This window comes from Syngnathus typhle, linkage group LG9, assembly GCF_033458585.1.
Source record: "Syngnathus typhle isolate RoL2023-S1 ecotype Sweden linkage group LG9, RoL_Styp_1.0, whole genome shotgun sequence".
Classification (NCBI taxonomy): Eukaryota; Metazoa; Chordata; class Actinopteri; order Syngnathiformes; family Syngnathidae; genus Syngnathus; species Syngnathus typhle.
The window spans coordinates 6893586-6917048 of record NC_083746.1 but is presented as its reverse complement, the minus strand read 5'-3'; the positions used below and the strand labels follow the sequence as shown (position 1 = coordinate 6917048).

The following is a 23463-nucleotide window of genomic DNA, read 5'->3' as shown; positions in this document are numbered from 1 at the left end:
CAAGAGCTGTAATGATGTGGTACTGGAGCGATTTGGGTCAGAGCTGAAATATGACACCGCCCTCCGTCTGGCTGCCCTGCAAATGTATATTCTAACCATCAATACCAAGCAGTCCCAGAAAGTCTCCCTAAAGTATATTGAGTAAGTAGAAAAGATTTCAAATAGCTTGACATGCTAAGGGAGAGTCAGAGCCGTTGAATTATTTACTTTCTCTTTCAAATCCGTACGTATTTTGAGTAGAACATGAAAATTCTTCCTATAATTCTTCTCACAATTGATTGACCTTTTGTAATGTTTATGAATTGTACATCCACAGGAAGGAGTGGGGGCTGGCCTTGTTCCTGCCTCCCGCAGTGCTGTCCAGCATGAAAGAGAAAAACATCAAAAAAGCACTCACTCACATCCTCAAAACCAACCAGAATCTAGTTCCACCTGGTAAAAAGGTAACGGCAAAAGACACATTCATAGTACTTCTTTCTTCTCCATTTTTACCTTTACTCTCTGGACCTAAAAGAAATCCTTAACCTGACTAAGATACAGTAGAAGTCGCTGAGAAATTCTGCCATGAATCATTTCTGATTGTATCTAATGTTGAATATTCCAGCTGACCGCCTTGCAGGCTAAGGTCCATTATCTGAAGTATCTCAGTGACTTGAGGCTTTATGGAGGTCGGGTGTTTAAGTCGACACTTATTGTAAGTGAAACTCTTCTTTATGCCAAACTCCTTTTAACGATATGTGGCATGGACTACTCAGTGCACTCTATATGGGGAAATGATAGTTGTGCTGATTCTATTCACAGCAAGGCGAGAAGCACACTGAAGTGACCTTGCTGGTTGGGCCCAGATATGGCATTAGCCATGTGATTAACACCAAAACAAACCTGGTGGCACTCCTGGCTGATTTCAGCCACGTCAATCGCATCGAGATGTACGCGGAAGATGAAAATAAAGTTCGAGTGGAGCTACATGTTCTGGATGTTAAGGTTGGAATCAGTTTCGATGTTAAAAAATGATCTCTGTGATTAATTGACTTTTCTGCCTCTTTCACAGCCGATCACTCTCTTAATGGAGCCTGTTGATGCGATGAATTTGGCCTGTCTGACTGCTGGATACTACCGATTACTGGTGGATTCTCGCCGTTCCATCTTCAATGTGGCCAAGAACACAGACAGTTTGGGTAGAAGTATGTCCACAAAGGCCGTTTCAGTCACAGGTGTCAAATCCAGGTCCAGAAAAATGAATCACTACTGCAGTTTAGCTTTAGCCACAGTTGATTTAAGCTAGCTCCCGGCGCAAGCCAAACTGTGGCAGGGTTTTTACTTTCTGGACCCAGATTTGACAATTCTGATATCAGTCTGTCATTGAGGTTTTTTTTATTTGTGCTTCTATGTGCAGGCCATGTAGGAAGGATCAAGCAGAACTACCAGCCCATCGAGTGTACATATAGCACACCCCAAAAGGGATACGAAGATAGAAACAACCAGAGGTGCAGCCAGGACTTCTCAGACCAGGAGTGTGAATATCTGGACCGCAGCAGATGTGAAGGGCAACCCTCCTACATGGCAGAGATCCACCAGGCGCAGCATTCCACACATATAGTTGAAAGGGCGGAGTTCTGCAGGGTACCACCCACCCAAACATACCTTAATGTCCCAAGAACCAAAGGCCAAGAACCCTGTAGGAATGCAAAGGTGTCTTTCATTTTTGAAGATCCTCCCTTAGACACCATAAACCCCCAAAATCTGGGCTACCAGAGACTGATGGATGACACTTTTGAGATTATGGACAATCACAGCCCGATGTACAGGCGACTTGAGGAGGACTACAAGATGATGGATGCCCTAGAAGACGGCGATGGATATCAGTATTCCACCAAAATGTTTGAGGAGCCGCTGCTGCACGATATTTGCTACGCAGAAACAACGGATGACGCGGAAGACGAGGATGACATCAGCTGCGAAGAGGACTTGGTGATGAGTGACATTGACAAGCCTACATTGCTGTCCCTCTCAGGGTCCAGTGATGACATCATTGACTTAACCTCGCTCCCGCCGCCACCGGAGGGTAACGACGAGGAGGATAACGATGTACTGTTGCACTCGCTCAACCTGGCCATTGCTGCTCCTCCTCCTGGCTTTAGGGACAGCTCAGATGAGGAAGAGCAGCAGGAGGCTGGGAGTCAAGCCCAGGGGGGTCGAAATGACGTCCCGGTGTCCCTCATAGATTCAGTGCCCGGCCACAGAGCTCAGAACCAGGGAGAGCCACTGGACGAAGCAGTTGTGTCTACCTTGCAAGCACTGGCGGCCCTCGCTGCATCCGAGGAACCCGCGCAGTCTGAGAGCAGCACAGGTTCCCATTTTACTATTGTAACATTCATTCATTAACATCACAAATACTCCAGCCATTCACTTTTCATTTGTTGCTGTTCATTTTTTTCCAATAAAGCTCATTTTGTTCTATATTTCCATTTGTGTGAGTTTCTTCAGTCATTTGTGCATCATATTCATTTTCATTACCTAATTGTTCATTTGATTTGTTTATATTTGGCAACCGTTTTACCTACACATTAGATGTTTGTTAGTACTGTACCAAAATAATGGTAAATAAACATCTGGTGAGCTTTTTAGCTGGATAATCTAAAAAATCTAAAAATCCATTTCAGATGGCACTAGCAGTTTTACAACTACATATCATCAAGAAAGGGTTTTTTGTGATATCAAAAAGGAATTCTTCATCCATTCTTTCATAGCCGCTCAATTACCATCTTTGCATTTCACTCATTCTGTTTTCCGAGATGTCTCCAAAGAATGTTCTAATAATGTTTTTGTCTTTGTGTGGCATACAGGTGTAGAAATATCACGAGCGTTTAGTCCAGAGTCATCAGATTCTGGCAATGAGACAAACTCCTCAGAGATGACGGAAAGTTCGGAACTAGCCACCGCCCAGAGACACTCGGACCACCACTTGAGGATGCATGTAGCAGTGACGGATGGTTACCACACCACCAATGATGAAAAGACAGAGGGACTTGGTGAAAGTGTTGCCGGAACCATACAGGAGCATCAGGGTGAGGAACTGAAATCCGCGACCAATGCCTCCTCACAACTTTTCCACTCTGACGGTGGTGAAATGGAGCCAGAAACAATGGAAATGAAATCAGTCAGTGAATACTTCACTAAGATACATATCGACTCGATTATGAGCAGGCACAGAGGAAAGCAAACGGATTTGGAGAACCGAACCCACCGAGACACCTGCGACACTTTGGAAAGATCCCACGTGACTTCCCAAGAGCTAGCTAAGGAAGAGCCACTGCATCTTGTTGGGAAGTATAACACCTTCACGGTGAGGGATTCCTATTATGTCAATCAGCTTGATCTGGGGCGAACTCCCCTCAAAGAGCGCCATCATAAATGGCTGCACAGAGCGCCGGGAAACAAAATGGACGATACTCTCTCTCCAGAATATGTGAATGAGTCACAGGCCTCCCACACAGAGAGGTTGACAGTAAAGGGAGGGAAACAGGACTCAGATGAAAGAAGCCAACCGTTAAACAGCCAACTCCGCTCTCCCTCCAAAGGACCAGAGGGCGTTGATACTTCACGGGACGGTGAGCAGCAAATGAAGAAGACGTCATCGGAGCAAGACGTCACACGGCTATACGAATACCATTTGAGCAAGCGCATGTCGTCTTTGCAGAGTGAGGGGGCTCATAGTCTCCAAAGTTCACAATGCTCCTCTATAGATGCCGGATGTAGCACGGGGAGCAGCAGCTGTGTCACTCCGATGGATTCTCCCCTTTGTGTCACCGACAACGCGCATGTACTGTCCGACTCCTCGCTGAAGGGGTTGAGTTATGGAACTTCTGCTGAGGAAAAGGCTTATGCCTCGCCGGGACCAAATAAAGAACCCACGCAACTGAGGAAGAGCCAGGCAACGACCAGTGCCGACTCTGGGTTTGGAAACAGCCGGGACAGTGGTCACAGATTATCAAAGATAAAAGAAACCACAGGTAAAACTACGTAATGGCATGCCACTGACTCACTCACGCACGTTCGAAAAATCAAATATTGAAATTGTCATTTGGATGCTTAACGGTTCTCTGTTTTCCTCCTCCCCCTAGTGTAGCCTGCGCACAGCAGAGAACGCTCGGAGAAGAGACATCTTTAGCGCTCTGTCATGAGACCAGTAACACCACCACAGTCATGTCACCATCGTTATTAGCAAGCTGCACGGAGCCCACTGGGCTAAACTGGGAGAGACCTGAGTCTAGCCCACGTGCCCTGCCTTCTCCCTCGAGCGGATCCTCATGTGACCTTCTCAAAGACAGCCTCAGGAAGCCACGCAGGGTTCCCATGCGTAGGAGAAGCTGGAGCACCATAATGCCGGGCTCCAGGAGCTTTGAGGCATTGTTAGAGAGGACCAAAGCCACGTTCACGGGGAAGAGCGCCGGTCAGAAATTGGAGTCTCAACACCGCTCGAAAGCTCAGCGCATACTGTACGCCAAAACCGTCACCAAAAGCTTGTCACATGGTTCGGTCACCCTAAATTCAGCATGTGGACGACTGCCACAGTCAGCAGTAGCAGCTGCGCGGCTGGACGCAGGTGCATTGAGATGTCGTAGGCCGGTCAGTTGCTGCTTCACCTGGAAACAGAAGAACGCCGATAACAGGGAGCCCTCCCAGCTCAGGTTCTCTGTCGTCTCGATCGACCAGAAGAAGGCTGAGCAGAGTAGTGTGGTAAAAATGAGCCTGGAGGAGAGGTTGGCTCATGTCAATTCAATGAAGGGAAAAACCTACAGCCTTCGAACGGGGTTTGCTCTCGCTCGGACGGACGCTTTAGAGATGCTTAGCCTGCTGCGTTCCGGGCGCGTGACTAAAGGTAAGAACGCAGAGCCCGGCCAGACGGACACGGAGACCTTCTCTCAGCTGCTCATCACGCAAGCTAAAGTGCTGAGCGGCGCCTGCGTTCAGATGGCCGCAGAGTACGGCAGCCCAGAGGAGTTGCTGCTCACGCTGACGCACAGTTTCCACACACTCTGCTGCCTCACGCAGGCCTGCATGTCCCTCGAGGAAGGCCTGCGCAGCGACACTGAGCGGCGCCGGTTGGCAGCCAAGGTGGACGAGGTGCTCACCAACTACGTGTGTCTGCTGAAAGCTGCCGAGGCGTCTTTGGTCAGCTCCCCCGAAGACCCGAGCGTGAAAGCGCTGATGCATCACTCGGCCAACATGGCTGCCATCATAGACGCACTAATCCACTTAATGACAACACTGTGCTACAAATAACGTACCCCAATTATTGATTTGAAAGCCATAACCTAACGAGACGTGGGTGTAACTACAAATGTGAACTGCTGTGAGAGAAAATAAATGCCTTGTGTACACTATATTTTATTAAACAATGTAGAAATATTTGAAACACGAAATTTTAAAAAGATTTAAGCCTTCTAAGTCGATGCATATAGACCTCCACTTGAGTATTTAATAGTATATTATAAGGAAAATTCTAAATTCTATAACGGTTGTATTAAAGACTTCTCATAGTATGTTGTTTTGTAAAAAAAGTTAAAAAAATATATCTATATAAATATATATCTACTATGGTGGGGAAATATTACGCACAGCTGTGGACAAATCATTGCACATGAAGCGATTAAATTAAAATAATGCACTTTTTCATTTGCTGGGTGATTACTGTACATGTACACGGTGTACACTTTCCCTGTCATGTTTTAGTCAACTTCATTAAAACTTTAAAATACCTCAAACAAGTCTACAATGTCTACTTTTATGTATGGCCAAAGCACAATTTCTAATTTATTAATTCTGCATTATTTTCCACAGGCACATTTCTAATGTGTTCTTGTCTCTGAGCCGTCGAACCAGAACAACACAAGCTGAGAGAAGGATGAGTTTGTTGATTTGCATTACTCACACACACACACACACACACACACACACACACACACACACACACACACACATGGTTGCATGTGTCATTGCATAAGTATGCGAAATAATTCATGCTTTTAGCATTTACTCTAGCTTGAGTGCTGATGGTGCCTTTTGAATTAGTGAGGATGATGGTGGGCTACTTCAGCATGAGTGTTCAGAGTTAAGTGTCAGAGCAGCATTGCATAATGTTAATATGTCTGGGTGAGGGGAAGGATAAGGGGAAGGGGAGGGGCTTGACCTGGATAGGTATTTTGAATATTTTACAGTAAAAAAAAAAAAAAGCCTCATATAAACATATATTTAGTTGTCAACTATGATATATATACATATATATGTCAGTCAATGAAGTCATGTTAAAGGTTCAATGTGATAAACGTGTGCGTGTGATCATATAGGGAAGTGATTCCTGCGTACAGTTGGTGTTGAAGCACCTGCAACTTTCATCTCTCAGTCACTTTTACATTGGAATCTCTTGTGCGCATCATGTTCTTTCAGCTGGTAAGTAGCGTTTATTCTTAATTTTGCCATGTAAAATATTCCGATTAAGAAGTAGTGGCAAGGTCAGGTAAATTGTTGTTAAAGGTTATATACTGAAAAGTCAACAAAGAAAAGTTCTGCCTTCATCAAATAATAATGTTTAGTTTTGGCTGACACTAAGTGTCTTGGACCGTAGTCATAAGAAAAGCTGTTTATAATGTTTTGGTTACTCACAGTATTCAACTAAATATTGGTGATGAACAATGACAACATTATGGCCACCGTTACAAAACCTTTATTTACTCTACAGCAATTTCAAATTGTATGACTATTTGGGCATAAAACATGTATCTAAAGAAAAATGCTAATTAATAGAATTAATTTTAAAAATGTACTTTCTTAGTACGTGTTTATTAATATGCTATCATATAATGTATAATGCATTCAAAAGAAAATCTCTAATAGGCTGTAACCACTGGAGTAGCTTTCACCGTGGGTTAATATGCGGACAGACAGATAGACGGACAGACAGACAGGCGGGCGGGCGGGGCTGACGGACGGACGGACAAAAAAACATATGTATGAATCTATTGTTGATGTTCTCTCTCTTTCCGAGATATATGAATTCTACTCATTGCTACCTATATTATTTCTTCTACCTGTCTACAAATACATACGGATAATTTCATTTTTCCACTTTGAACCTTTTAAAAGTGACTTAGCTCCTACTGACCAGCTACCACTGCTGTTAGGCCTCATTCGATTTTGTACATTGGCCTAACAGAGGCCTGTCATATGACCCTTCCTCTGGCACAGATTTCTCTGAAGACATTGTGTGCTTCCTTACAGATGCGCATAGCACTCCTCGGACTTTTCTGCTGTCCTTCCAAACGGGCAGCTATCACCCACTACCCCAAAACTCTGAAATGCGATGTGAGTGAGTTTGACAACGGGAGCGTGGTGCTGGTGGATTGCGGCGCAAGAAACCTCAAACACATCCCGCCGGGCATTCCAAGCGACACCACCAATCTGACGCTCACCATCAACCACATACCTGAGTTGAACTCTACCTCCTTTCGCGGCTTGGACAACCTGACTGAGCTTGACATGAGGTGCAACTGCATGCCCATTAAAATCGGATCCAAAGACAACATCTGCACCAAGAGTTTGACGATAAAGGAAAATACGTTCGCCAGCCTACGGAAACTACGAGCGCTATATCTAGATGGAAACCAACTTGGAAGTATCCCTGAAGGACTGCCTTCGGATCTCGTCCTGTTGAGCTTAGAAGTCAATCACATCTATCAGATTTTTAAAGCAAATTTCTCCACCATCAAAAATGTTGAGACACTTTACCTGGGTCAAAACTGCTACTACCGAAACCCGTGCAATGTTTCCTATTATATTGAAGATGGCACCTTTTTACAGCTTCACAATTTAACTCTGTTATCTCTGAAATCAAACAACTTATCTTTTATCCCGCATCATCTGCCTACAAGTCTGAAGAAGTTGTATCTGTACAACAATAAAATCGAAGCGGTCGCAGAAGAGGATTTCCAAAACCTAACAAACTTAGAGCTCCTCGACTTAAGCGGAAACTGTCCCCGATGTTACAATGTTCCCTTCCCGTGTACCCCTTGCCCAAACGAGTCCCCGCTCCAAATAAGCAAGTCAGCTTTTAAAATGTTGACGAAACTCCAGGTTCTCAAACTGCACAGTAACTCTTTGAGATTCGTGATGGCTGAATGGTTCAACGCCACAACACACCTGAGAGTCCTTGATCTATCTTCAAACAATTTAGGGAAAGAGATAGAAATGACAGACTTCCCACATTTTCTAGGCAGTCTAGAGGAATTGGACCTTTCATTTAACTATATACTCGCGCAATATCCCCAAACTCTAACTTTGAGTCAACATTTTTCCCAACTAAAGTCCCTTAGAATCCTTCGTATAAAAGGCTTTGTGTTCCAGCAGCTGGAACCGGAGGGCATTGCTCCATTAAAGTCTCTACAGCATTTAGAAGTCGTAGACCTCGGTACAAACTTTATTAAAAATACCAACCTTAGTATCCTAATGGGCTTGCCCAGCTACAAAATGGTCAGCCTCTCCGACAACAAAATATCGGCCTCGTCCGAAGAACAAAAGGCCGTCGGAAGAAAGGTGAGGCCATTGCTCTGGCCTCAAATGCTAGCCGACCAAAAAAAGCAAGTGCAAGAAATGCAGTACTTCCGATATGATGAAGAAGCACGCAGGTGCGAAAATAAAGATAAAGAATTTGGACCTCCTGTGTCGTTTGCCAAAAAGGAATGCATTAAGTACGGCAAAATGTTGGATATAAGCAGGAATAACATTTTCTTCTTGCATGCGGGCTTTTTAAATCTGTCCGAGCTTCGGTGCCTTAATCTCTCTGGAAACGCAATGAGCCAAAGTCTGAATGGTTCGGAATTTACCTACCTGACTCATCTACGATATTTAGACTTCACGTTTAATCGTCTGGACCTGCGCTACTCCACCGCCTTTCAAGAGCTGAAAAATCTCCAAGTCCTTGATATTAGCTACAACAACCATTATTTTGAATCTGAGGGCGTTACTCACATGCTGAACTTTACAAAGAACCTCAAAAAACTGACAGAGCTACGCATGAACCACAACAAGATTTGGATTTCGACAAACACTGAGATGGAGAGTGATTCTTTGGAAATTCTCGAGTTCAGAGATAACCGACTTGATTTATTATGGAGAGACGGAGACATCAGATTTGTCAATTACTTCAAGAAACTGCTTAACCTGAGGGCACTGGACATTTCTCAAAACAATCTCAATTTTATCCCGTATCAAGTGTTCAGCAGTCTGCCGGAAAAGCTTTCGGAGCTCTACATCAAAAACAACCGACTGAAATCGTTTCTTTGGGAAAAATTACAACTTATACAAGAGCTGAAAGTTTTAGATCTCAGCGGAAACAGTTTATCGACTGTTCCCAACATGCTCTCAAATTGTACCAGATCTCTCCAAAGGCTCATCTTAAGGAAAAACCGAATTTTGACCCTCACCCCAAATTTCCTCAAGGACGCTAATAACCTGAAATATTTAGACATTAGCTTTAACAACATTCGACACATCGAACAATCGAGTTTTCCGGAGGACGTCGTCAATCAGATGGATGAGCTACTTTTGCACAACAATGATTTTGTGTGCACTTGCAATGTCACTTCTTTTGTCACGTGGCTCAACAGCACCAAAGTGCCCATCCCTAAACTGGCCACGGACGTGACCTGCGCCGCTCCGGAGAAACAACGAGGTCAGCCCGTGATCTCGTTTGACCAGCTGGCCTGCCAACACAATGACTTGGCGATCATTCTCTACATGCTCAATGCTTCCCTGGTACTGAGCTTCCTCATCCTGTGCATCTCCAGTCATCTCTTCCTGTGGGACGTCTGGTACATCTACCATTTCTGCCGGGCTAAGCTGAAGGGCTACAGCCGCCTTTACTCTCAGAATGCTCTCTTTGATGCCTTTGTGTGTTACGACAAAGAAGATCCTGCTGTGTTGGAATGGCTTACAAAGGAAATGTGTGTCCATCTGGAGGAGCGAGGAGATCGCAGGTTGACTTTGTGTCTAGAGGAGAGAGACTGGATTCCTGGCTACCCTCTGATTGACAACCTCTCGCAGAGCATCCAAAAAAGCAAGAGGACCGTTTTTATTCTCACCAATAAATACATCAAAAGCGGGAACTTCAAAACTGCTTTTTACATGGCCCAGCAAAGGTTAATGGATGAAAAAAATGATGTTATCGTCTTGATCCTCTTGGAGCAAGTGCCTTGTAATTCCAAGTACCTTAGATTACGTAAACGGTTGTACAAACGCTCCGTTCTCGAGTGGCCAACAAACCCACAGGCTCAGCCGTACTTCTGGTTCAGCGTGAGAAGCGTTTTGGCCACTGAAGGCCACAAGCAATACAACAATCTCTTCAAAGAGACGCTCTAAAACAAACCAGTATGACCAGTATGACCTTCCTGTTATTTCTTTATTGTGTGTCAGTTAAACAATTTACTCTTCAGCGGTTGACTTCTCTTAAAACTACACTTCAAAATGTTCAAATCTTGCTTACAACTTCCAATTTATTTAATAAAGATTATAATTGTGACAGTTTGAGCGTGGAATTGATTATTTCACTTTACAATTCTCATTGGTGTGTGAATAAGTGCATTTACCATTTTAACATTTACAATTATTTTTTACACTGATAAAAGTTTTGGCACATGTAGCATTCTTAAGTACTCCTATGTACCCGCCAAGGATGCATCATTTACTGTGACCATTCTATGAACATTAAGATCCAAATAAAGCCATATGAGTGCTTCTTTGCAGGCATAAATGACTTCTCATTTATTCAACATTTTATGAAACAGGGAAGTGAGAAACAAATGCACTTCTGCAATTCTTTTTCTGTGCTCAATGCAGGAAACTGTCTGAAGCTCGACGTCTATGCGGGTTATTCAATAAATACCAAAAATAGTCTCCAGATTTTACACCACTTTAAAGCATTTGGAAATTCAAAGAGATCGGTGAAGCATTTGCAATGGTGAGTGTAACTAATCGAAATGTATTTAATTACATTTTCAAGTTTTAAATGTCTCCTCCAAGCTATACAAGGGCAGAAATTTGAATTGTTTTTGTTCTTCTACCAATCTTGGAACTTTTTGTAATAAATCTCATCTTTGGGGGGGCACATGCATCAGTTCCTGTGTTGACTAAAATAGAGTGCAATCCAAATTTTATTGATAGAGCATTTTACAATTGCTGCAGCTGTAAACAAAGTGCTTCTCATATAGCAATGCGACAATCACGTCAGTGTATAGCTCTCACTACTTTCTATGCTCTCCTGTTCATTTTATTGTTAAAAATGTATCAGCGATGTATTATCAGCTGCATGGTCAAGTCTAAGTGTTATTTTCAGTTATACCATAACATAAAATCTGGAATAAAATCTTCTGGAGAAAAATATATATATATTTTTACAACGGATTGCGTATGGTTTTGGAAGTTCGACTGTGTGGGTTTTATTTATGCCACACTTGCTATATGCCACTGTAGTTCAAGGGGAAGTACTGTTCTTTTCACTTAAAATGTTTAAACGTGTATAACTGCAATTTAAAAGGTTGGAAATATATAGTTTTAGATTCAATTTGTAATTTGAACTTTACAACTCTTCAATTTTTTTCATTTAACTATTTGTTAAGCCCTCGTGAAGGTTAGTAAAGGCAAAACACAACAAAATGGCGGACACCACTGGTGTCTGCTGGATAAATTTGGTACTACTCATACAGGTATTCGTTATATGGTGAAATCTAAGGTCAGGAAGTCGTTCAAGCTCTTTTTGTTGACTTAATTTTGTTGTTCATCTACAGACTGCCCCAACTTGGATACAGTTGCTGCTGCTCTGTGCTTGTTTTGGGCCTGTGGCGAGCAAACCAGAATGGATGTTACCCCAGTTCCCTTGTGATGTCGAGGCTCTGAATACCTCAGAAGTCATATTTAACTGCAACAGGCAGAGACTGAAAAAAATACCGACTGGCATAACAAGTAACGCAACAACGCTGAACTTAGCGGAGAATCTAATCAGTGATATTCCTTCTTCTTCCTTTGCCACTCTGACGAATCTCACTCACATCAACCTGAGCAAGGCAAACAAGAAGCAATTTGTGAAGATTGATGACAATACGTTCAGAAATTTGAGCAACCTGCGTGTGCTACAGCTGAATAGCAACCGCCTGAAGGCAGTGCCCGTCACATTGCCTCTTGGTTTGGTTGATCTCGAGCTAAACAGTAACAAGATTTTGTCTTTGGATAACAGCAGCCTTATCGGACTGACAAATGTGACCAAGCTATCGCTAGGCAAGAATTGCTACTACTGGAACATTTGCGGGACCAATTTGAACATCACGGAAGGCACTTTTGCAGCAATGACCAAACTGCAGAATTTGGACCTGTCCTTCAACAACCTAACGGAAGTTCCCAAAGGACTGCCTTCATCACTGTTCAAGCTAGACCTGTCATCCAATCAAATCCAGCGCATATCGCAATATGACTTCCGTGGCATGAATCAATTAAAAGAACTCAATTTGGCAGGGAACTGTCCGAGATGTCAAAACGCTCCTTATCCCTGTGCTCCCTGTCAAAACGAGTCCCTCTACATCCACGCGCTCGCTTTTGAAAACCTCACCCAGCTAGAAATTTTGAGTCTGGCAGGAAACTCACTGACCATCATCAACCCATCCTGGTTCAAGAATCTGACGCAACTTAGACAACTGTTCATTTCATTTAATTTCTTGCTAAGAGTAATCACCGGGGAGGCTACGTTCTTTCAATACCTCCCTAAACTCGAAAAAATAGATATGTCTTTCAACTTTGCACTGCAGGAATATCCCCAGACAGTACGTCTTTCCAAGTATTTCTCAAGTTTAGTGTCACTCCAAATTTTGCATTTAGAAGGTTTAGTATTCCAGGAACTCAGAGCAGAGTCACTTGAACCTCTGTTCGAGCTGAAAAACCTGTCTGCGCTGAACCTGCAGACCAACTTTATCATTCACTCCAATTCCAGCATATTTAGAAAATTGTCAAACCTGAAAATGATCAACCTTGCTGAAAACCGATTATATCCGACGAAGGTGAGAAGTGAGGAACATTCAAGTATGGGACTCCATTCCATTTCAAAGATCAGGGAGCGCCAGCCGCAACTCTTTGAGATAACGCACAAGTTAATCAAACAAGAGTGCTACAATTCTGGCCGAGTACTGAGCCTCAGCTCAAATAATTTGTTCTTCATCTCCCCGCGGCAATTTGAAGGCTACGGCAACATCTCGTGTCTTAACCTTTCAGCCAACGGATTTTCGGCGGCGCTTAACGGCACGGAGTTCTCCTTCCTCCCGACGCTGAAGTATCTGGACTTGTCATACAACAAGATCGATCTGGCTTTCGACCATGCCTTCAACGAACTGAAAAACTTAGAAGTACTGGACTTAAGTTTCAATTCTCACTACTTTCAAGCCTACGGTATAACACATAATCTACACTTTTTACAAAATTTGCCTGTTCTGAGAGTGTTGAATATGAGTCAAAATTACATTTCCACGTTGACGACAAAAAAAATGTATAGTAAATCGTTATCGGAACTGCAGTTTCGGAGCAACCGTCTCGGGCATCTATGGAAAGAAGGGGATTACTCGTACGTTACGCTTTTCAGAAATCTAATCAATTTGACCATATTGGACATATCCGATAATCACATCATCCGACTTCCCGATCGTGTTTATGAATATTTACCCCAAAACCTGACCACGTTACGTATAAGTCACAATTTGTTGACAGGCTTCAGATGGGACAAGCTAAGTCATTTTGTTCAGCTTCAAAGTCTGGACCTGAGCTTCAATGCCATATCGGATGTTACAGGTATGGACTGCAGTGTTCAGTTCACGTTGACCAGCTTGGACCTGAGTCACAATAACATTTTCCAGTTGAATGATGGCTTTCTGAAAGGCGCCAAAAGCCTCATGACTCTCTCTCTGAAATCCAACAAACTGAGCCTCATTAATCAATCGACCTTCCAAAGGGGCCCCGACTCGCCGATACTAAACCTATACTTGGAAGATAACCCGTTTCAGTGCACCTGTCGCATGTTAGACTTCATTCTGTGGATTGAAACCAGTGGTGTGCGCATCCCCCGACTAACAACCGATGTGAGATGCGAAGCGCCGGAAAACCAGAAGGGTCACGCGCTCATTTATTTTGACATTTACCAGTGTGTGAATGGCAGTCCTGCATTTTTTCTCTGGTTGCTTTCAAGTTCTTTCATCATTGGATTCATGTTTGTAGTGACGAGTGCGCACTTATTTTACTGGGACGCTTTCTACATTCTACACTACACGAAAGCTAAACTGATGGGCTACCACTTCTTGAAGTCGGGCCCCAATCTTTATGACGCTTTCGTGACTTACGACACAAAAGATCCACAAGTCTCCGAGTGGGTGATGACGAACTTGAGGGTGAAGCTGGAAGAGGAAGGCGAAAAGCATCTTCCTCTGTGTCTGGAGCAAAGGGACTGGATTCCTGGAGTGCCCCTGATGGATAATCTCCTTCAGAGCATCCGACAGAGCCGCAAAACCATGTTTGTCCTGACGGAGGGTTATGTTAAGACCGGGGTCTTCCGGCTGGCCATGTACCTGGCCCATCAACGGCTGCTAGACGAGAACGAGGACGTGATCGTGCTGCTGATGCTGGAGCCCGTGCTGCAGCATTCCCACTTCCTGCGGCTCCGTAGGAGGTTGTGTGGCAAAAGTGTGGTGGAGTGGCCTAAAACAGCGGCCGCGGAGCCATGGTTTTGGCAAAACTTGCGCAACGTCATCAGGGTGGACAATCAGGTCATGTACAACAAGACCTACTCCATGTACTTTACCAATAGGTGATGCGGTCCTTCTCGAGCGCCATTTTTTCTCCAATGACAGCGAGGGAATGGTATATGTTGGGAGCTTTGTGAAGACACTATTGATACCTTGCAATTATCTTGATAATATTCTAATTGTGCTTCCTTTTTTTAACCCTTTCAAGCCAGAATTATAGCTACAAAATAAATAAAAATACCTGCACATCAAGTCTGTCTCCTTTACTTGATACCTGCATAAGAACTGGGTAAAAAAAAAAAGAAGGATAACTGATGGGAAATTATAAGTAGGTAGGTAAAAAAAAAAACGGGTTTTGAATTCATGTAAAATGTATCTGATTATTTTAGAAAGAAAATGAATTATAAAAGTATGGGTAACTTATACCCCAACTACATATTTTATATTAAAAAAACAAGCGTTAAAAAAATTGTAAAATAATCCTACTTTTACAAAATATATTATAGAATCTACTCAATAAATGTACACTGTAAATACAAACCAATACAAATGTAGGGTAATTGTCAGCCACTTTAAGTGGATACATTTAATCTATTTATTATTTACATTTATTTGGGGTATAGTACCTGAATTAAAAATCTATGAAATGTACTAATAATACGCCGCCATTACGCCATTCGACCACACAGCGTCGCTAATGTTACGCTTTTCATTTGGAGAATGTTTGGCAACCTCAAACGCTATTCGGGTGACTATTTAGACGTGAAATAACATCATTTCCTCTCATGCAAATGCAGAGAACACAATCTTTGATTCAATTCCGACAAAAGGAGGATACAGATGCACAGCTGAGAATTTAAAAAAAAAAATTGACTGCTGCTGTAAAATAAAAAATAAATACGTAAATAAACGGTATAGAGAGTAGATTCGGGTTTAGAGAGAGTATTGACTCCAGAATTAAATCCTAAATGCATTTTTCTTTTTAAAACGAGCCGTGTGGTGACGTCATGGTTCATTTACATACTGCATCGTATTTAAAGGAAACTAGCGGAAGTAAAGGGCACTTCTCCTATCACTATTTGACGTGTTGTCTGTCTCCTGCCTCGCGCAACAGCTGGTGAGTTCGCATCTTTTTCTTAACCTTAAACGGGTCCGTTCTACTTCAATTCTGTGCTTTCCATTTTGGATGTATGGCGTTGCATCCTTTGTGTACATCAGTTTCATAAATGCGTCTTTGATCTAATGTTAAGCTTGCTCGAAGTCGCCGTTAGTTATGCACAAGATGAAGCATATGCGTGTTTTGAGATGTGCGTGTGTCGGTATAGTCTGGAGGGGCTTTAAGAGCGTGCTTTTGCTATGGAGCGGCCATAAAGGGCGTTGGTTCCGCATCTATACGTTTCAACTCGAGGTCTTCAAGTCACATGATTTGCTTCCTTAGATTGTCCAGATCTTGATTTTTAGATAAAGAAACCTCTCTTCTTTTTTTCCCCTCAAGTAAACTCCACCATGAGTGACAAACCAGATATCACGGAAGTCACAACCTTTGACAAGACCAAACTGAAAAAGACCGAGACCATAGAGAAGAACCCGCTGCCGACCAAAGAGGGTGCGTGACTTTTTTTTTCGCCCCATTAGACTAAAATCTCGTTTACACATCAATTGTTGAGCCAATGTTTTTTTTTGTCCTCTTTTTTTGCAGTCATCGAGCAGGAGAAGTCTGCGTAAAGAGCAACCCAATGTGCTGTACATTCCACAAGCCCTTCGGCTGAACTCTATCTGCAATGACTGGCCCAACGCCATCACGTCACTTGGCTGTAATCACCTTTGGGCACAGTCGAGGAATGGCTCATTCACACGGGTCCACATGTCATTTTTTTCTTTTTTTCTGTGGAGGCATCTCCTTGGGGTAGGAAGAAGAGAACCACGCCTTATGATGATTGGTTTACACATCACCATTCTGCAATGCCTGGAAATGCTCCCACAGAAATCTGTCTTTTGTAAATCTGGAATACCTGTTTGTTAAATATGCAGATTAAAAAAATATATATAAAGGATGTGTCTGGATTTGATTCAAATTTTTGGTTTAGCTTCCAAGGCGAATGAGAGGGAAATGGTTCATTAGCAGATTTGAACAAGATAATGGTCTCATAATTTGATGAAAAGCTTTGAAGTAAATTATTCTGCAATGTTTTTTGGGGGAGGGTACATTTATTCGAGGCAAAGTTAGAGCTGCATCATGTGCATGCATTTGATGATGTAACTATAACAGGCCTCTTAGCAGCTGTGCCTTGGGCTGTTCAGTGGGAACACAGATTTCCGTTCTTTGTTCCTGTGAGGACTGCATCTAAAGTCAGAATTGTGATGGTATGAGCCCAAGTGTATTAACATTTCTACTTAAAATTGTCACCATTCCTGTAGTCACGGCTGCAATCTCTACAAAGATCCTGTAATATGCTTAATCTAAAATAAATTTGCACAGAGCTTTATCATAAGATCAAAGTTGTCAACCTCATAATTTTAGTTACCAAAACCTTTCTTTGAGTACAAAGCTATGGCAATGTATAAATATGGACTGATAATCACTAAACTGACTACTCAGCTAGTTTGCATAAGACAGGAAGTCGGCTAGTAGCTGTACTGCCATTATAAAAATAAGAAAAGTTCTATGAAGACCCAACACATTGGTGTGGTTTGCAGGGCAGCTGATTGCAAGAAACCTTCGCTCCGGGGTTTTTTGGTTTTGCGCAAGCACAGCTAATGTATGTTCGAGTTAAGGCATGTTGGAGGTGCGGTTCCAAATCATCAAACATACAATAATAGTTTGATTACACCAATTAATTGTAGTTTAATAAACTTTCTTAAAATTATGAAGCAATTTTCTAAGTCGCACAGACAACAAAATTCCCCTATTCAATTTAATTTGTGGAATAAAATTAGAACAAGGAAGCTGGAGCAACAACAGAGCTCATCAAAATTGTTTTGTACTTTTGAAGGCTGTTTGAATGGCAAGCGAGGGGCTGGCAGCCAAAACGGAACAGGAAGTCAGACAAACACATACAAAGGAAATGACTCCAAAAAAACAGCACAATAAGGACACCAAGATATACGCGTGTGTGTGTGTGTGTGTATATATATATATATATATATATATATATATATATATATATATATATATATATATATATATATATATATATATATATAATACAGCTGGATTTCACTTGGTGGCCAGAAAAAAATTGAACTGCATTCAATTTGACACATCCAATTCATTTATTTATGCACGAAAGACGAACCAGATATTTGCGGCATATTGCAAAACTGATTGAAATCCAAAACTGAGCTATGCTGTCGCTTTTTAACGCTGCGCCACAAAAAGAACAATTCATCTTTGTCTTCATTATCAAACCCTCGGTGGGAAAAATCTGCCGCTATTGTGTTATCGGCGGACACAAAAGTTGAGGGTGTGAAGCGCTCCAATCCACTCACTCCAATGGCTTTGCGTGACTAAAACATTCCTTGTGCTTTATATCTGGTTTAATTCAAGATTTTTGTTCCTATCTGTTTAACATAATGGACAAAAAAAACTCCTACTTGCATTGGTGGCTTTTGTAGTAACAAAGTGCATAGCAAGGACATCAGCTAAGGGACTTTGAGTTATGTGAAACATTAGAACTAGCTAAGTAAGGGAGGAAAATTCCGAAGCCCTGAATCATTCCAACTTGTAAAAAAAAAAAAAAAGTCTTTAAATGGCTTAGAAGCTGCTTTTTCTTAAAAGTAAATGCAATCCAAGCACACTCTGAGTGAGTCCAGCAAAACATTGGCTTTGTATATAGTGCAAATGGAGGCTGGGATCATTTTTCCATAGGCCTTCCTCCACTTAAGTCAAATACTGGCAATTGCTGCATTACTGGATTATCTTTAGTATGTTTGTTTCTTTTTCCATTTATTTGCAGAAAATATGTCAGGATTTCGAAAAAAATCGAAAAAGATTTTTTTTAGGGATATGATAACCTGTGCTGTCAAGCGAACAGACTGGATCTTTATGCCTCTGGCTAAACCACGCCCCCAAAATTATGCCACATTCTTTGCAAATTCCACATGACAACATTGCCAAAATCATTCTTGTTCCCATGAACCGCCAAGCAAGCACCTGAATATTCTTTTTATCAAATTTTGTCAGGCTCCCAATTAAAATTGTATACATAGATGAATAAAATAATGAATAAAGAATAATATATTCCCCCACCCCCCAAAAAAAAGCTGCAAACAGACATACAGAGTCACTTTTTAAAATCTAACACTCTACACTACACAACAATGGATTAGAACTAAAACAATGAAGATGATACCCGCTATATGTGTCACATCATGTGACCAAAAGCGGAAAACAAACAAGTTAGACGGCTTCCTGTGTGTGCCACTCTTGCTAGCATATCTTCAGAATACAATGACAATTCTTTTTGAGAAGCATAAGTGAAGCATTTTTGACAAGCAGCTATTAGGTGAGGCATGGTGGTCCAAAAAAAAGGAAGCTCAAAGAAAGTAGTAAAAAAAAAAAAAGGAGGAACAAACCAAAGCGGAATGCAATCATCAGGGCCACACATTATTTAGGAAATGATACAATGGTAAATGATACACTAAAATCATTTTAACAACCTAACTCTGCATCACGTGAGAGCTCCGCAGACCCCATTTGCAGGGATCAGTCTTGTAAGCGTCTACACATGTGTTTTATTTCTTCCCTGGCTTTATTGCTATTTAGCCTCTGGCAGACTCGCCGCTAGCGTCGTTTGACAAGGGGCCCAGAATTATTCCACCATAAACTTTTTTGCTTTAGTTGTCAAATGTGACACATTTTATTTACTCGATACTTCAATGTATCATTTATTTAATTTTTTCACATTTCGTGTGGGTAAACATATTTTGGGTGAGGGGTAAATCCTGGATGCTTGCCAGCCAATCACTGGTCACGTTCAGAATAGGAAAAATAATCATTCACACTCACGTCAACAGTTAACCCAGTGCTTCTCAAATAGTGGGGCGCGCCCCCCTTGGGGGGCGCGGTGCTATTCCTGGGGGGGCGCGTGTGACCCTGGGGAACAGGCTTTTTTTTTGGCAGTACTAGAATAAAGTGTAATTGCGCGTTTACTACAGCAGGGGGCAGTGGCGCTCTCATTGTTACTTCTGTCACGTTTGCGACAGTGCAACATTTTACGACTTACAAGACAAGTTAGGATAGTCACGGTGGGGAGGGGGGGCGCGAATAGTTTTCTTCTTGCTAGGGGGGGGCGTAACAGAAAATAATTGAGAAGCACTGAGTTAACCTAACATGAATGTTGTTGGAATGTGGAAGGAAGCTGAAGAAAAGCGGCACAGAAAGAACATGCAAAGCACCACGATTCAAACCCCCAAAACTATGACTATGAGAAATTATTTTGCAACACATAGCTGGTGAGAGGCTAACAAGCGCAGCTTCTTTGACTTGCTCTTGCAGGTTTTTTTTTTGCAATCCGAGTATGAATTAGGCAGATGTGTCCCGGCGGCAATGTAGTGTAGTGTGATTCAAAGTGACATGTGCATGCAACCTCTCAGCACAAAGAGGGAGAGAGAGGCATCAGCCTGGTGTGCTGAGTAGCTCTCCAGCTGTGAACGTGGCAAGCAAACCCCCCACTAATGTCTCCATGCACATCTAGTATGCACAGTGCAAAGTCAGACTCCAGCAAACTCAAGCTTGAGCATGAAACAATGGCACTGAACGCGCCAGAAAGACAAGAGGAAGTGAGCTGAGTGTGTGCAAAAGGCGGAAGACAAAGATTGCAAGAGTGATTTAATCATGTGATTGCTCCTAAGAGAAGAAAGGCTTTTGTAGAAAATGGTGATAGGTTGCTTGCTGGATGTGTGTGACCTCAATGATTTTATTGCACCTGAAAGCAGTCTTGAAGTGATTTATGAAAAGTAGGAATGATAACATTCTAGTTATGATGCACAAATATAGTAATAGAAGCGCAATTCATGAACTTCAGTCTGAAAATCTGTTTGTGAACCATAATGGATAAGAACCAAGTCATTTGTTTCCATTCAAATGAATAGAAATATAATGAATCTGTTTTAGTCTCAGCCAGAAAATGTCACATAGGATCAAACTGAAGATTTGTGTTTTGTTTCTATGTCTTTCAGCTTTCTATAAGTACAACCCTGTCATGGTGCAAGCTTGTTCTGGAAATCGAGACAACTCAGTCATTCACCCTGTTGCACTTGCACACAGCCATGTTGCGAAACAGGAAGTGACTTTTAAAGCGGTAAATGAAACGTCAAGTACAGCTGGTGAATTAAGAGTGGCGGTGATGATCTTGAATTTCAGTTAAAGGGATTTTTATTTTGCAAATGATGTCATAATGCGCACCTATTTCTCAGTTAATCTCAGTTAAGGCAAGATTTTTATTTCTGGCGTGTGGAAGCAGACCTGGTGAAGAATGTCTGCATTCTACATGTCTTAACGAGAAGGGCGCAGCGCATGGCAAATACTTGAAGAAATATTTGTTTTTTTTCTTGCGTGCACGCGTAGGGGGTGGTGCAAAGCAAGCGTCACAATATACTTGGGTTCAAAGTTTATTGCCTGTGACTACCATCTGCATGGCCCTCTATGCAACAATAAATACAGTGCAAAATTAGTTGCATTAGTGCACCGGAATGGAATGGCGGTCCATTATAGGATCTTTATTAAAAATTTGAACTTTAAAAAGATAATACTACCCAGTTTAGCAATAACAACAAACTCAGCCCCAGCTAGAAACAGGAAATGAAGTTTTTCTTTTCATTTTCAGGAGGCTTAAGTTGATGGGCACAAAGTTAAAACCGAACAATGTAGCCACATTGATTCCAACATTACATGAACGGGTTAAATGCTGCATTCCGAGACACTTTGATTGTCATAGTGAATCTATCGTTGTTTGCGCAATCCCGGTCGACAAGAATTTTGGTCTAGATGCACATGCAAGAGTGAATTGTTTTCTATTGCTGAAATAAACTCAACTAAGTCTCATGAAATTTGATTCAATTATTATTTCTGTGCAACTTGTGAGGCATATTTTTGGGTGACCGTCGGGGCGTTCGGATTTTGAGATTCCAATGTGCCGTGCGTGATGCGGCAGGAAGCACAAAAAGGGAAGTGAACGGTTCATGCTGTTCTGTAGTGAGGTGATAGGTCAGCATTACGCTTGACACCAACATCACTATAACAAGTTAAAAAAAAAAAAAAGTGAAGTCATGTTACCGCTTAGCGTTGTCTGAGACAAAAATAATAAACCACAATCATATTTTGAACCAGGAAATCCGATGAAAAAAATAAAAAAAATAACAGGGCGTCTGTCTGGCTTCTTCATGAATGCCCCCCAACACACACAAAATGAAAACCCACACACGCACAAGAAGAACATGCAATCACAAAGGAATTCCACAAGATTCAAACCCAGATAGGATTTTTTACAGATTCATCAAATTTGATCCCTCATCATTTGACAGTCCTTTGGAGATATCAATCATAGTAGAGTCAAATTCACTATTGCGCAACAGACTTTTTCCACATGAACAAGAAAGGCACTCAGTAGAGCGAATACCTCTTTTTGGCTGGAACAATTCTAAACCTGCCCCTTGTATTAAACAAAATTTAACACGTAGAATGTCCTTTTCACCATTTGCTGGCTCTGGTAGGTCACTGCCCCATTTGGTGGACTTTGCAATTGGAAATAGCTTTAATTGTAATGTTTCCAAATAGCCAACTAACAAATGAATCAAAGTGTAACTTTTCCCACTTAGAAGGAAATAAAAACGAGTGTACGCTGAAAGTACATAAGCTCAAAGTGTATTTTATTAGCACATACTTATTTCAGTCCGTCTTGCAGACCGTGCGTGTCATCGCCCGCTGAGGGCAGGATGTGGTTGCGTATGCGTATTACAAAGTCACCCATCAACTGTCATGCGTCTCCTTTTATAGTAAAAGCTTTGCTCCTGATGACTCTGAGTGGATGAGCGTGTCTCCACGTTGACTGAGGAATGGGGAGTCCGATATCGCCTTTCACTGCGTTATCAAATTAGAACTTATTGTTTGAAAGCTTGGCATCTATTTAACTTACTGCGTTTGTCGGAATGAGTTCTTGCGGAGTGCCCACGATGCAATGTTTAGGTTAACAAGGCCTACATAATTATTTGCAACATGCATTTTTAAATCCACAGAGTTGCATTATATAGCAGATGCATTAGAGGTTTTCCTACCGAACACTTTTGAAATAGTGACGGGAAACAACACAATCAATGGCCGCCTATGTTTGCAATAAAGCAAATTATCTGAAGCAAATCGATGCTGTCTATTGAAAAAGTATCACCACTTTTTTGTTGTTATGATGGAAAATACCTGTTTTTCACTGGACAGTTACGATACATAAAGAACTGTTCTTAATGTGACAAGCTTTCTGTCAAAAAAATAAAACTGTATGAATGATGAAATATATCACTACAGCATATCAACTGATTATCACAGCCTTGTACAATATTTACAACAGAATCAGTACAAAAGCTCTAACAGATCAATTAAGCCTCTCATTCAATTTCATATTTGCCAACGATTTCCACAAAG

At 41.9% G+C, this 23463-nt stretch overlaps 3 protein-coding genes across 3 annotated transcripts in view; all 3 read left to right on the top strand.

Moving 5' to 3' along the window:
- The window catches only part of frmpd4 (FERM and PDZ domain containing 4), a 32833-nt gene extending 27076 nt beyond the window's left edge, over positions 1 to 5757 (top strand). Inside the window, exons 10-17 of the mRNA XM_061286840.1 lie at positions 5 to 141; positions 317 to 443; positions 605 to 694; positions 802 to 984; positions 1052 to 1184; positions 1397 to 2350; positions 2847 to 4013; positions 4130 to 5757. Of these exons, the coding sequence (XP_061142824.1) occupies positions 5 to 141; positions 317 to 443; positions 605 to 694; positions 802 to 984; positions 1052 to 1184; positions 1397 to 2350; positions 2847 to 4013; positions 4130 to 5286 (3948 nt within the window). The 3' untranslated portion in view covers positions 5287 to 5757. The remainder of the gene's footprint in view (positions 1 to 4; positions 142 to 316; positions 444 to 604; positions 695 to 801; positions 985 to 1051; positions 1185 to 1396; positions 2351 to 2846; positions 4014 to 4129) is intronic.
- A 551-nt stretch (positions 5758 to 6308) lies between these two features.
- tlr7 (toll-like receptor 7) lies at positions 6309 to 10581 on the top strand. The gene is made up of 2 exons (XM_061286811.1): positions 6309 to 6453; positions 7282 to 10581. Exons 1-2 carry the CDS (start codon positions 6439 to 6441, stop codon positions 10414 to 10416), a joined length of 3150 nt encoding a protein of 1049 aa, XP_061142795.1. The 5' UTR covers positions 6309 to 6438; the 3' UTR covers positions 10417 to 10581.
- A 274-nt stretch (positions 10582 to 10855) lies between these two features.
- LOC133159396 (toll-like receptor 8) lies at positions 10856 to 16879 on the top strand. Its single transcript, XM_061286350.1, has 5 exons — positions 10856 to 11014; positions 11841 to 14890; positions 15911 to 15945; positions 16324 to 16434; positions 16528 to 16879. The coding sequence occupies exons 1-5, from the start codon at positions 11012 to 11014 to the stop codon at positions 16551 to 16553; spliced, it is 3225 nt and encodes a 1074-aa protein (XP_061142334.1). The 5' UTR covers positions 10856 to 11011; the 3' UTR covers positions 16554 to 16879.
- The last annotated feature ends 6584 nt before the right edge of the window (positions 16880 to 23463 follow it).

Excerpts from the sequence above, each read along its gene's own strand:
- LOC133159396 (XM_061286350.1), top strand. Across the intron at positions 14,891-15,910 it reads TCCATGTACTTTACCAATAG|ACGTGTTGTCTGTCTCCTGC; the intron begins GTGATGCGGTCC and ends TATCACTATTTG. Across the intron at positions 15,946-16,323 it reads CCTGCCTCGCGCAACAGCTG|TAAACTCCACCATGAGTGAC; the intron begins GTGAGTTCGCAT and ends TTTCCCCTCAAG.